At 47.4% G+C, this 14260-nt stretch overlaps 1 protein-coding gene across 2 annotated transcripts in view; it reads left to right on the top strand.

Moving 5' to 3' along the window:
* Positions 1 to 336: 336 nt before the first annotated feature.
* MAF (MAF bZIP transcription factor) overlaps positions 337 to 14260 on the top strand; it is a 251743-nt gene continuing 237819 nt past the window's right edge. The window contains exon 1 of one of the 2 annotated variants that reach the window (XM_035117489.3): positions 337 to 3876. In XM_035117489.3, the coding sequence (XP_034973380.3) occupies positions 2753 to 3876 (1124 nt within the window). In that variant the 5' untranslated portion in view covers positions 337 to 2752. Of the gene's footprint in view, positions 6097 to 14260 lie in introns of those variants that run through there. The other variant, XM_088672016.1, reaches the window with a different exon arrangement.

The following is a 14260-nucleotide window of genomic DNA, read 5'->3' as shown; positions in this document are numbered from 1 at the left end:
ACTGAATTACAAGTAACTTTAATTCTATTGATGTTGCCATAAAGTCAGTTGAAAATCAAGGCTGGCAGTTTTAAAGATTTTTGTCTTATCTCTCTCCCTCTCTCACACACACATCCCTGGAACAGACAACGCTACCAGGAACAATCCCCTTTCCTTCTCACTTCCTAGAAAAACACTGCAGGCTGCATCCTAAATAGAGAAATTAAAGAGGTTTATAGCTTCGAGAATCCATTGACTTCGAGGGGTTAATGTCAGGCTGTCGTGCAAGCGCTGCCAGCTCTAAACTTTCCTTTTTCTCTCTGTTTTTTAAAAAGGCTCTTATTTTATGGATTTTTTTTTCTTCGTCTAAAAAATTGGAAGCGGTTCAACTCGAAACCGATCTGTGCCGAAAGGTGGCGCTGTCGAGGTTTAAACCGAACCCATTCAAGCAGGATTTTTTCACTTCGCGCAGCTTTTCGGCGTTCTTTGCTTTTAGCGACATTCCTTCCCCTGCCCCCGCCTCCCCTCCCAAAGAGAGAAATGACACGCGATTATTATTAATATTGTTATTATTATTTTGCGTATTAAATGAATAGATCGCCACCCAGTTCCAAAGAGGATCTGGATAAATAATATTAAGGGACTCTGTCGCTATTTCTTCAAATGCAGTTCATTTAAAACTTGGGACATCTTTGAAGGCAAAACTTTATTTATTACGATGCAAAGCCATTGGCCGCGGGGGAGGGGAGAGGCGGGAAGCGGGCTGCCGGTAGCTGGCAATTAGCAACTTTTCTTAACATTTTGACCCTCTCGCAGATCCATCGATGGGAGGTGGGCGGGGAGATCGGGTATCGGAAGAAGAAGAAGAAAGGGGGGAGATGAAGCAGAGGCGCGGCTTGCGAAATCAGATGGTTCCATGACACCGGAGCAAAGGCCAAAGGGTGTCTGAAATTTGCAAAGAGGAAAGTCTTGGATTTGCTCCTGCTTGAGGATGGGGGGGGGCGGTTGGAGAGAAATGCTCTCCAGATTAACTCTTCGCAAGCCGATAAATCCTCCAAAGATGCTGATGCGAGTTGGAGCCACGAGGGCTATCCAACACCACCGTTCATCTCCATCACTGAGTGACCCATCCTTCTCCCCGCGGAAAGGAAGAAAATATTGAACTGGTGTGGTGTATAATCTTCTTCCACCACCACCCCCCGGAAGTCCGTGGAACCCCAGCTTCCTCGCTCTCTTTAGCACGTGTCCTCGCTAGATCACTCCTCGCAATTTTTGAAATTTGGAGTCGGTGAGCGCGTGTCTGCTCCACACACGCGCGGGGGCGGGGGATACTTAAGGGGGGGAAGGGTGGGCGAAGATCAAGCGTTAGGACCACTCCGGGCAAAGTCCCAACGCGGAGATCAGTGTTAACCAAACACACATTTATTTATTTATTTATTTATTTTGCAAACGCTACCAGCCTAGACAAAAAGTTAGCTCGAGATGTACAAGCTAACGCATGCAAGCACTCATACAAGCAAGGAAGGGAGCATCCTTACCTATTGAACACCAGCCATCCCCAGCCACGAGACAAAACATCCCCTTGGCTTTTCTCTATTCCTAACAGTAATGCCCGGTAGAGATAAATAGGGGCTCTGCCCCCCCGCTTTTGAAGAATGAAAACTGGTGAGTCCTCTTCCTTGGGACTCCTGAAAATCACTTTCAGTCAGGAAGGAGTTAAAAAGTTCTGGTCCCAGCTGACAGTCAGCTGATTGGCCCCTGATTGACAGCTTCGAAAAGTTTCCTTGTTTCTATACTATTATGCTAAAGAGGGCCGGGTTCGCGGCACTGGATTGGCCAGGACTCGGAGTCAATTTCCCATTTGAAAGCTTGACGTCAGGAGCGCTATAAAACTCAGCAATGCTTTTAAACTCTCCTCCTGGATGAGCTCTTTAAAATATTTTTTCATCTTGTTGCTGGAGCTTGGGAGTTGAGTTACTTTTCTTTTTTTCAAGGGGAAAAAAACCTGCTTGTTATTTTGGGTCATACCATTGACCCCAGACAGTATTATTTTCCAAGGGTTTTTTTCTTTCGCTTTTTCTAAAGAAGTAGTAATAGTTACTTACCTCCTCTCTCTTTTTTTTTCCTTCTCCCCCTCCCCTGATGGTGAAACTGTCTCTCTCTTCGTTTTTTGCACCGGGCATGAAAAAAAGAGAGAAAGCAGTCCAGAAGGAAAGAGACCCTGAAGTGTTGAGAAAGAAAGAAATCCAAACAACCGTTGCAAACAACAACTTATAAAGCAACCTTTTTCTCTGCAAAGCTGCAGAGCACAGAGAGAGAGAGAGAGCGCACAGGGGAGAGAGGGGGAGGGAGGCGAGGGGGAGAGAGAGAGCGCGAAGGGGGTGAGAGCGAGAGAAAAGCCAAAGCAATCCAGCGCAGCCTGATGCAAAAGGCGACGAAGTAGAGCCAGAAGAGCGAGCGAGCGAGGCAGCCGCCTGCGGTCCGCCGGCTGCACCCGCGTGGCTCTTCTTCGCGAAGGGAAGCTCGCTGCAGCTTGGAGGAGCCCAGCCTTGCCAAAGCGGGAGAGAGCGGCAGGCAGGCAAGCAGGCGCGGGGGGAGCGCGCGAGCGAGAGAGCGCGAGCCGCGCAGGCACCCCGAGAGCAGCGGCGCCGAGCTCTTGCAAAGCTTCAAACTGGCTCACCCGCTCGCAAGTCAGAGCAGCCCCCTCGCTCCGGGAGTGCACCCTTTCTGGAGGACTGGCGGCGGCGGCGGCGGCGGCACCCCCAGCAAAAGGATGGCATCCGAGCTGGCCCTGAACAGCTCCGACCTGCCCACCAGTCCCTTGGCCATGGAATATGTTAATGACTTCGATCTGATGAAGTTTGAAGTGAAAAAGGAGCCGGTGGAGACCGACCGCATTATCAGCCAGTGCGGCCGCTTGATCGCTGGGGGCTCGCTCTCTTCCACCCCGATGAGCACGCCCTGCAGCTCGGTGCCGCCGTCGCCCAGCTTCTCGGCGCCCAGCCCGGGCTCGGGCGGCAGCGACCAGAAGACGCACTTGGAAGACTACTACTGGATGACCGGCTACCCGCAGCAGCTCAACCCAGAGGCGCTGGGCTTCAGCCCGGAAGACGCCGTGGAGGCGCTCATCAACAACAGCCACCACCAGCTCCAGAGCGCGCCGGGCTTCGATGGCTATGCTAGAGGGCAGCAGCTGGCCGCGGCCGCCGCCGCAGCAGCAGCAGCAGCCGGCGGCAGCGCCGGCCCGGGGGGATCCATGCAGCCCGACGACATGGGCTCGGCGGCCGCCGTGGTGTCAGCGGTGATCGCGGCGGCTCAGCAGCAGCAGCAGCAGCAGAACGGCGGCGGCGCGCCCCATTACCACCACCACCACCACCCGGCCGGGGGCCACCACCACCATCACCACCACCAGCAGCCGGGCAGCGTGCAGTCCTCGGGCAGCAGCAGCAGCAGCAGTAGCAGCAGCAGCAGCAGCGCCGGCGGAGGCAGCGGAGGGGGCGGCGGGGGTCTCCACCACCCTCACCACGGCGGCGGCGGCAGCTTGCATTTCGACGACCGCTTCTCGGACGAGCAGCTGGTGACCATGTCGGTGAGGGAACTCAACCGGCAGCTGCGCGGCGTCAGCAAGGAAGAGGTAATCCGGCTGAAGCAGAAGCGGCGGACCCTCAAGAACCGAGGCTACGCGCAGTCCTGCCGCTTCAAGAGGGTCCAGCAGCGGCACGTCTTGGAGTCCGAGAAGAACCAGCTCCTGCAGCAAGTGGAGCATCTCAAGCAGGAAATCTCCAGGCTGGTCCGGGAGAGGGACGCCTACAAGGAAAAATACGAGAAATTGGTCAGCAATGGGTTCAGAGAAAACGGCTCCAGCAGCGACAACCCATCCTCTCCAGAGTTTTTCATGTGAGTTGTGGTCTTCCTCTCTCCCCACCACCTCCAACCTGCACCCCCTACTTCCCTGGCAGCCTCGTAACACCTTTAGCACACATACACACGTGCGCGCAAAAGTTTCTCCACGCGGCTTGGGGCGAGGGGGGCAGCTTGCTATAAAGCAATCAAACTGGCCACCACGTCTCCATTATTAATAATAATGATGATAAAAAAAATTTCTGGGGGTAAACAGCAAGCTCAACTTTGGGTTGTTGTTTTTTTAAGATGGATTGACTCAGCAATAGCCAACCTTATACAAGTTTGTTTATTTATTTTTTTACTTTTGTGAGGGCTTCTTGCTGGGCGCTTGTGTGTGTGTTGAAATCCAACTTTCCACCAACTCACTACTTCAATCTGAAGTTTGCTCAGCCTTTGAAACCTGCCATCCATATATAATGAAGTGTTTTCTCCTCCCCTTTTTACATTTGCTGTGTTCAAAGTACAAAAAATGATATTTTCCTTTTCCCCATCCTGAGTTCTTCAAATGGGTTTTGAATCTGGAATAGGCACACACACACACAGGAAAAGTAATTATAAAATTATTTTAAGACTTTGGCTTGCTGAGTTCCATCTGTTGTGCTAAACCTAGAGAATCAACCTGCCAGATTGAAGCCCTCATCCACCTCCCATGTGTTCATGATGTGAGTTTTGGCCTTGCCCTGCCAAATGGTGAAACTTTTAGTATGCCATTAGATTCCCATACTCATCTCATCCATTTATTATGCTTGCTATTTTGTCTTAGCATCTATTAACTATGTAACTGTTTCAAAAGACTATGGGGAGAAAACAAAGACAATATATTGATAAAAGCCCTGCATGCTGGACATGTACGGTATATATATTTTTTCTTTTGCTTGGATATGGACTTCGGAGACTGTAACGGCATGACATTCATCCTTTTTAGTTTTATTGCCTCAACACTTTTTTGAACTGAAAACAAAAAAGTGCAACCTTTTGGGGGCTTCTTCCTCCCCATTCAAGTTTTCATCTACTCTGGAAACTGCTTTGAGTTGCTCAGAACTTCAGATTTCTTTTTAATGCATTGATACATCCCTTCTTTAAAAAGAAAGAAAAGGAGAGAGAGAGAAGCCCAGAATGGATTGTGATTACCCTTAATATGATTTCTAAAAAGAACTTTGGGGGGAAAGTTTTAAAACTTACGCGTAAAAAAAGATTCACTTCCAATTTGTGGGTTTTGAAAATTATGCTGTTGCTTAAAGCAGTCGAAAATTTATGTTGGAATGATCTGCCCCATTTCTGCTATTTTTTGTTTTTATTTTCCTTTTGGCCATTGTCAAATGTTGGAATGCTCTGGGTTCCTGGTATATAATTTAATTCTAGCTTTTATTGTCTGTTAGCACCAGTTCAAATGTATGCTACAGAAAAAAAGAAATGTTATAGATACATTCAAAAGAGTTAGGTCTGTTTAGCTGTAGATCCTTTTTTAAAAAATGATGCACTAAATTGTTAACTGTCTTGATGTTAAAAGGGGGTAGAATTTACAATGGGACTGTTTTTTTTAAAAAAAGTAGTTTATACAGCATGTGATTGCAACTTAAGTATAAGTTGGGTAAATGTAGACCTTGCTATGCCACTGACTGTTTTTGAAAACCAAAGTATTAAAGGGGGAGCCCCCCCTCTTTATATTATTAATAGGGGTATTTTGTGTTCAAAATGTATGGTTGGGTTTTGTTTTGGGGCTTTTTTTGAAATTGAAATATTTGGGACTGAATTGCACTAAGATATAACCTGAAGCATAAAATATAAACCATTACAAACCTGTCTAGGATGCTAATATGATTTATGCAGTTACAAAGATGGCATTACTGCTCAGTTTTTTTAAATGATGCAGATTTTTTTACAGTTGTATTGTGGTGCAGAACTGGATTTTCTGTAACTTCACAAAAATCACAAAGTTTTAAAGGCATTAATCAGCAAATTTTATTTTCAGGGAGTGATAATCCTGTCTTTAAAAAAAATGGAAAGTAAATCTTGCCACAATAAATATAAAAAAATCTTGTCAGTTACTTTTTTCCCCCTTTTACATATTTTGCTGTGCAAAATTGTTTTATATATTGAGTTACAAACTAACCATGTGTGATGTTCCTTATGTGCTTTCTTTCATTTTTCAACTTTACGGTTATATCAAAAAGACAGAATAATCTACTATAATAAACTGCATTTTTGATTCTATATTCAGTTTCATTAGTTTGTAGCTTCCCTCACCACCATCAACAAAAAGTAAAGCCCTCTTTAAAAGTAGTATATTGGGTGGGGTGTTGAGAGGGAGAGTGGTCTGCTAACACAGTTTATCTAAATAGATAAGATGGGTGAAGGAATGGGCTGCCTAAGTTTCAGGCAAGGTGGGAATTGCTACCCACCAGAGCTCTGTTTTCTCACAGGTAGGTGAAGAAGCATGGCTTCTGGGGTACTAGGCTTAACTTTTTCAGTTTTGTAATAATTCTAAAAGGCATTCAGACTCTTCCCCTTCCATGATTATTTAAGCCACAGGTCTCAAGTAAGAGTTGTGACTTTGGTTTTCATTGTTTTATGGTGGAATATGACAAAAGGAGGGGATTTTGCACCCTCTTATTGAAGTCAGGTAAACTGGGCTGTGCACCCTAGGTTTTTCTTATCTATTCCTTTATTGATGTTACAGGGAATTTTAAAGATGTGGCTAGAATCCAATGGACCACAAAACTAATTCACCACTGAGAGGGGCGGGGGGGGGCTTGACCCTTTTTAACCCTCTTTCCCCATGATGTGCATCGCAAAGGGCTTTTGAAACAGGATGTTGTTTTTCGAAAGCCGCTTGTGATATGGCGTAGGGCGGGAAGTTTGCCCATTCAAAAAAAGAAGTCAAAAATTCCACCAGATTCGCACTCTCTCCTCCTTCCTCCCCTCCCCCACCACCACTCGCCATTCTATTTTAAGTGTTTTTGTTTCATTCATTTATGGTGTATTTTGCTAGCCCTATTTCTCTGGTGAAGTTTATCAGGAGAGGAGAAAAATTAAGTAAGTATCAACAGTAGTTGCTACTTTTCAAAGAAAAAGGGTATCTGGAGTTTTATTCTTGAGGACTAGAAAGGGAGACTTCTGTTGGGACCTTTTCTTGGTCACTGTCAAAAATCCTCCATAGAACACTTGATGCTGTGGTGTTCCTGTAGTGTAAACTGACTGCAATAGTATCTGGGAGTGAGCTGGATTTGCGTCTTGAGTTCCTGGATGGAACTCGGGATCTACTTTCCTGAATGCTCAATGCAGTCTTTCAAGATCTCTCGACTCCACCAGCTGTAGTTTTGCTTTTAAATCACTTTGGGAAAGCATGCAGGAGAGTGTGAATTCCACCAACTCACCTGTTCCCTAGACTACAACCAGTGTTGGGGGGAGGAACAGGGGAGTTGCAGGTGGAGGGAGGTGAATAGGAGGCGCTCAGAAAACTGCTGAGAACTAGGCCCTGTTTGAATTTGCAGGTGGGCTCTGTCCTGTAAAACTTTACAAGGTACTGCTTTTAAACCTGCGCTGAGCCAGGGCAAAGGTCACCAGACATTTAAACAAAGTTGTGGCCTCAATCTGAGACTAAAACAGAGGTAGTGTGTTCCCTGCCTTTCCCCCTCACTGCTCGGTCTTGTTCTCTCTCTGGGAGTGAATTGGTGTGTCTGTGAATGTGTGTTTTACAGATCCCGTGGCCCAGAAAAAGCTTGTGGCTCCCTAAACCAAGTAGTGCTTTTAAGTGTGCATGGAACATTTAGATCCACATTAATTTACAGGGAGGGGAAAGGCCTTGAAGTGTGCAGAATGAAGTTGCTGCTGCTGCTCTCTCCCCCCCCCAATATCTCCATCTACTTTTCTTTGACAACCGCCCAGTTGCCCAACGTCCTCCTTCAGAAAGCCACACACATGTCCTTTAGCACTTGACCTTCTGATAGCCCAGGCAAGTTCTATAGGCTGCATCACTGCAGCGCTCTCTAGGCAAGTTAATGTGTAAGCGGAGGGTAAACTGCCTGCAATTGGCCAATCAGAAAATTATTTGCTCTTATAAAGATAGTAGGGCTTTCTCTCACCACCGCCACTCCTCCTCTTCCCTCCCCCTTTGCTTCTTCAAATGTTTGAACTCCTTGCCAAAAGTTCCACAGGCTCTCAGTGGCCCTCACCTTGCTGAGGTCTTTTCCTTAGCTCAGGCAGGCCCAATGCAGGGAAGAATTCACCTTGCTGCTTGCAAACTGTTAGGATTTCCCCTGCAGAAGCAGATCTTACATTTGCAAACATCCCCCCCCCCAAAGAAAAGAGGCACAGTTCAATTAGCATGCTATAGGGGGCAGGGAGCAAAAAATAATCTCCATTTCTTCTTGCAAAAGCTGCAGCAGCTGATGCACCCCAAAGTTACTTTCAGTTCCTGTTATGATTTCTAAGGAGAGAGAGAGAGAGAGAGAGAGGACAAAATGAAGAATGGGGTAAATTGGATGTGTGTTTTTTCACTGGGCCTTGGAGAACAAGCTAAAGTACAGGACAAAGTTTACAAGGAAGAGGAAGCTACCCTCCTTGTAGGACATTGTGGGGGAGGGGGGGAGAGAACAGCTCTGTATTCTGCAGCTCTCTATCAGTGGCCCTTTAATGAACAGCTGAGCGCTTCTCCTTTTCATCATTTCAATTGGAAGGGAGGGTGACTTTTCACATTTTTACTTTATCAGAATTATTTTTTGCAAATGATGTGTAAGTAAGGAAATGGATCAAGATGTATAACACAAAACCTTGAAGGCCAGGCATGTGGGCTGTGGGAGGAGAGGCTGCTCAAGTTTCATTTCAGGGAGGACGAGGTTTTAAAAAATAAAATAAAAAAACCCACCCACGCCATCTCCCTTTGCAATGCTTTGCTAGAATCGCCCTGCCCTAAGAATAAGTTCAGCTCAATAGATGTCAATGGTGCTGGGGAAGGGGAATCAGCCTGACCATCCATCTGCCACCTGCCATTGAGTTTGGTTAGCATTGAATGCATTGATTCCGCTGCTGCTGAAGCTGAGGTCCCCCTCCTCACTTGGCCCTCCAGGTCTCTGTGATCTCTGGTGCCCTGGCCTTCAAATCCTGGGTGAAAAGAAATCAGTGCCACATGCAACCTGATCCTTTGCACGGTTACTCAGAAGCAGTTCTCTATTACTTCAGTCCCATGGAAATGTGGGCAGGGTTGCAGCCTTCCTCGCCCCATTGGGTAATGCATCCTTTGTGTTCCCCAGCCTTGTTGCTGATTTCCCCACCTGCATTCACTGCGTCTCAGTGTTCACACAAGCGATTTGCATGCCCATGTACAGGGTAGACAAACAACATTTGCTTGCTGTATATACTGCAGTAAAAGACAGGTTGCACTTCTATGCTCATTGAACAAGTTTATGACTTACTCCAGAGTAAACACATGCTTGGCTGACCGCTCACTGTAGAACACTTTTTGCTCCTCCCAAATGGAGTGCAATTGGCCAAGGGTGGAAAGTCATGCACATTTACTCAGAAAGTAAACCCTGTTATTTTCAATGGGGCTTACTCTGGTGTAAATTAGCTTAGGCTCTCTACCTTTTTATATGGTTCACACTTGAGGACAGAGTCCTCAGATATCAGTTCCCATCCACTCTGCTTTCTAAAAACAACTCCCCCCCCCAACAGCAACTGTGCAAGAAAGATAATTGTCTCACTTTCTTATCCTTCCTCCATCTTTCTCAACCCAAAAAAACCATCCTCCTTGTTACTATGTTCATAACATAGCAAGATACTTGATTCAAAAAGAAAAGTCTCTCCCCTCTGCTTTCCCACTCCACTTTCCTACTCCCCTTTATAAACCACATATCTCATTTAGTAGAGCACCTGCTTTGCATGCAGAAGGTCTGAGAGTTAACCCCTGGCATCTCTGGGTGGTGCTGGCAATGTCCCCTGCCTGAAATTTCACAGAGCCGCTGCCAGTCAGTGTCGACAGAACTGGGCCAAATGGATCAATGGTCAAGCTCGGCAGAAGGCAGCTTCCCTTCTCTCCCATTGCCCTGTCACCATCTCACCCCGTTCAGCAGCGCAGAATGCATGCCTTGCTCCCCGCTCCTTCCGAATTCCTTTCTTGCTACCCATTTCCGCTTCTCTATCCTATCTGAATACCAGATCGAGCGCATCGGGCCTGCCTTCCTGGTTCGAGCGAGCGAGCGATGTGCTTACATCACTGTTATCTGCTACCGCGTTATCCGGGACCACACTGCAAGGACGGCAGCATCTGCTGTGCTTGGGAAGGGAAGCCTCTATTTATCACCGGGCCATCAGACAAGCGCAGTGAAACTCTGACGCCTGTTCGGGTAGCCAGAAAGGCGTATTTCCTAGGGAGGAAGGTAGCAGGAACTTTCTGAAGAAGTCTTGTGGCCTGTTTAAAAAAGCTAGCGCATTTTATGATGGCGCAAACTTTCATGGACTGCAGTCCACGAAATCCGATGCCAGAATAAAATTGGTGAGTCGTAAAGGGGCCATATGAATATTTTGCTGCATCGATCGGCTCACACGCAAACACACACTTCCTCCAAAACCGGGCAACAGGCATTTTAAGTCTCCCGCTTTTCCCACTATTTATATACGGGTTTTTTGTTTTTTAAAAGACATTTGCACTAATGCAGGTTTTCTCTACACAATACACACACGCGCGTATTTGGAGCAGCGGTCTGAGTGATGCCGTTTTGGCCGCTCCAATTCTGTCTGGCCAGCTCGGCTAGCTGCATCTAAACACTGACACTCTCGGTTCTAGCTGGACTTAACTTCCCTATAATGTATTTAGGATGACGAGGTTAGGCGAGCTTCCTGAAGGGATCTCCTCTATAAAAACACAACATCAACGCTAGCAATAGGGGGACACCAGTGGTTCAGGAGTTTAGAGGTACGAGCTGAATGCTGCAAGCAGGCTTACTTCGAAGTAAGCTTCGGGAAACTCTATGAGGTTTACTTTCAGGAAGTGAACCTGTTTGCAATCAAGCTGTCCCCGAGCCTCGCACCGATTTAGTTAACCAAGCAGGGGCTGATTTTCTTCCAGTGAGTTCAGTGGCATTTAGCTGCCTGAGTCCTGATTTGGCGTTTTACAGCCACTATCACAAAAAAAGTCCAGTTTAATTCTAACCTGAGCCGCTGGCCTGAAGCCCTGGACCTTTGCTGTTCACACCCATCTGCTAAAAGAGGAGTGACAGCGGGAGCACCATCACCCCTTTCACACACACGACTGCCGTCTAGGGAAATCCCGTCTGGGACCCAAAGATGTTTACACGTGCACTGTATTGCTCGAATGAAACCGGATCTATCGGTTCTCTCTCTCTCTCTCTCTCTCTCTCTCTCTCTCTCTCACACACACACACACACACACACACACACACACACACGGCACAGTGACACACTCCGAATCAAAACCGCTTCATTAACTTCCACATGAAGAACCACGTCGCGATTTGGGCGCAGCGTTCCCTCCTCTTCACACATCCTGCCCTATAATGATCACCCGCTTTCTGCGGCCCTTTGAATTGGCACACTCTTGTTCTACCGGTAGTCTCTCTCTGACAATCCAGTTCTAGGCATGTTTACACAGTGACAGAACCCAGTTCAATAGTCTCAGGTAAACGAGGATAGGATCGCCCGGCCTAGATCTCAAGCCTCCCTCTTTTTTCCCCTGCAGGGTTTGATATCTAGTGCGTTTCAAATACACCTTGTTGCAAAGAAAGATTAAGACAACACACACACACCCTTTTTCAAGCATTTTTTTTCTTAGGAGTGCTCGATCCCGCGGACGGAGGGGGAGGGGCGTTCCGGATTTGCAGCGGTTTGTTGATTCAGACGCAACAAAGGCCGATTTTCTATTCTTAACCATCAGCGGCTGGACAGAGGGCGTGAAGAAGAAGCCTGAGGTTTTTGCATTGTGCGATCACCTGGCCCCAATTCTGCTCCTTGGACTCTCTCCCACCCTCTAGGCAGCAGGGAACTTTGGCCAGGGGACAGAGGAGGCAGGCGGAGAGACGGTCGAGAAAACTGACCAGCCTCCAATAAATTCCTTTGGACTTGCATGTTTGGATCGTCGAAGAGCTGAACTTAGGCTGGGAAACGTTTACCTAGGACCAGTGTACGTCTTGCTGAAGTCAATCGGGCTTGTTTCCAAGTAGACGTGCAGAGGATCGCGCTGACTCAGGACCCTTTGCAGCCCGTTCCTTCGACACGGTTCCTCGGGAGTAAGTCCCCGTGAACCCAATGGGACTTTCTTCCCTAGTCTATGTGCACAGCTAGAACTTTTGTAGCTCCACTTCCAGGAACTACAGCCTCAAAGCATCCCTTGAAAGCCGCGATCCTCTGAGCGCCCTACGTAGGAGTAAGTTCAACTGAACTCTGAGGGACTTAGTTCTGAGTAAACGTTAGCAGGATCGGGCCGCATAGCATCCACACTAAACTGGGAACACGCACGCACACACCCTGACGGTTCCTCGTCTTCCCCGGAGTAGTATTTAAAATATAATTTCCTTGTAGTGTTTACTTCACTGGGGATTGGCTACATCTGTTTGCCCGCACCGGTATCTTTCTTTTGTTCTTTTTCGGTATTATACAAGTAACAGCGCGACCAGAAGAAAGTCTCACTGATGCTAGTGGGACTTACTCCCAGGTAAGTGTGCCTAGGTTCCCAGGGTAAGCATGCGTAGGATCCTGTGCGCACTTTCCTGGGAGTAAACCCCGCTGAACACAGTGAGAATGACTTCCGAGCAAGAATGCATAGGATCGGGGTGTCAATCTCGCAGTGGGGTTCAGTGGTACTTTCCTTTCAAGGAAATATGCATAGGAGTTCAGTTTTGGCTGCTGGGATTCATTCAGGCAGTTTCGAAAAAGAGAGAGAGAAAAAGAATTATCATATATATAGTTATATTTGTTTCTTAAGCCATATATCCTGAACTGAATCCTGTCCATCTGTTAACACTTAATCCTCATTCCGAAAACGCAGACACCATCAGCCACGTATCCGATTTACTGCCGCGCGTTCACGAAAACGTAAGGGCGATTGAGAGCCACGGAATTTTCTCTGCAGCAAGAGTGACCCTGCTAAGTGATTCCAGAATTGCAGCCACCACCGCCAACAAACTGGTTCAGACACGTGCGTGCGCCCCAATAAATCTCTGGCGCAGATACAGACAGGCATCGACACGTGCCCGGACGCCAAGGATCTTGTGGACTCCCACTTAAATTCCTTCACGGATCTCGTCTTCAGTAGATAGTCTCCCTAAATAAAGCTTCGTCGTTAGATTTGATCTAAAAGAAGGAGGTCCCGGTAGTAGGCACTAGAATATGTATGGTTTTTCTTTAAAAAAATTATTTAAGTTTTCCCCGTTTTAAAGTTTTCTAAAGTATGTGTCTTGACTTCAAGGAATATTAACAATCGAGACAGGATAAAGTTGGGTGTCCAGGCACACCTTACTCGCCGGAGCGCCATTGCTCCGCGCGGCCTTAATGCTCAATGACACCGCTCAGCTCACCGGCGACGAAAAGCTTCGATCCTGCAGGATTTTCCTGTAGTCAGGATCGTTCATTTCATGCCGCGCAGCTGGCCTGGGGATCTTTGAAGAAGAGGGATGAAGTCCCCCGACCATAGCTGCCAAGTTTTCCCTTTTCTCGCGAGGAAGCCTATTCAGCATAAGGGAAAATCCCTTAAAAAAAGGGATAACTTGGCAGCTATGCCCCCGACCCTCCGACATAAAGTGAATCTGCTTAGGACCACATCTTTTCTTCACATCCTTTCTTCAGGTAAAAAAACCTGCAAGCCATCGCAGCCCGATCCTATGCGTGCTTAACTGGTATTCACTGCTTAGGATCTGCAGATTGAGGAAGAGGCGTTCCCTGCGGCTCAGTCTCAGTCCCGTGCGCTGCAGACCCAGGCGAACGCGCGGCTTTAACGCCGACACGGATTGCTCAATCATGCAATCCTATTCATATTTAATAGGATATTTAATATTTAAAGAGTTAAATGGAACTTACTCGCAGGTAAGTGTGGATTGGATCGCTGCCCTAAACTCACATTGTAGCAATTCCCCTTTCATAATTCGCATCCTCCCTGGTGGAAATGGCGATAGTCGCTTGGAGAGCTGGACCCCTCCTGCCCGCAAAGCAGGCAGGCGATCCTAAGCCCTTGTTTGGCATCGGGATTCCGTGGAACTTCAAAGAATCTGTGGGCAAAATTGACACCAAAAGGCGTACAGGTGGAAAATTAGGCGTAGAAGTACCACCCCCCCCCCGATCTTATGGCTGCTTCGTCGGAGGTAAACCCTGTTGCCACTAAGTTTGATGGGTCTGCCTCCCTATATCTCAGCATGGCGAGGACTGCGGC

This window comes from Zootoca vivipara, chromosome 6 (assembly GCF_965207765.1).
Source record: "Zootoca vivipara chromosome 6, rZooViv2.hap1.1, whole genome shotgun sequence".
Taxonomy (NCBI): domain Eukaryota; kingdom Metazoa; phylum Chordata; class Lepidosauria; order Squamata; family Lacertidae; genus Zootoca; species Zootoca vivipara.
The sequence above is the reverse complement of the archived record's forward strand: the minus strand, read 5'-3'. Positions and strand labels throughout refer to the sequence as shown.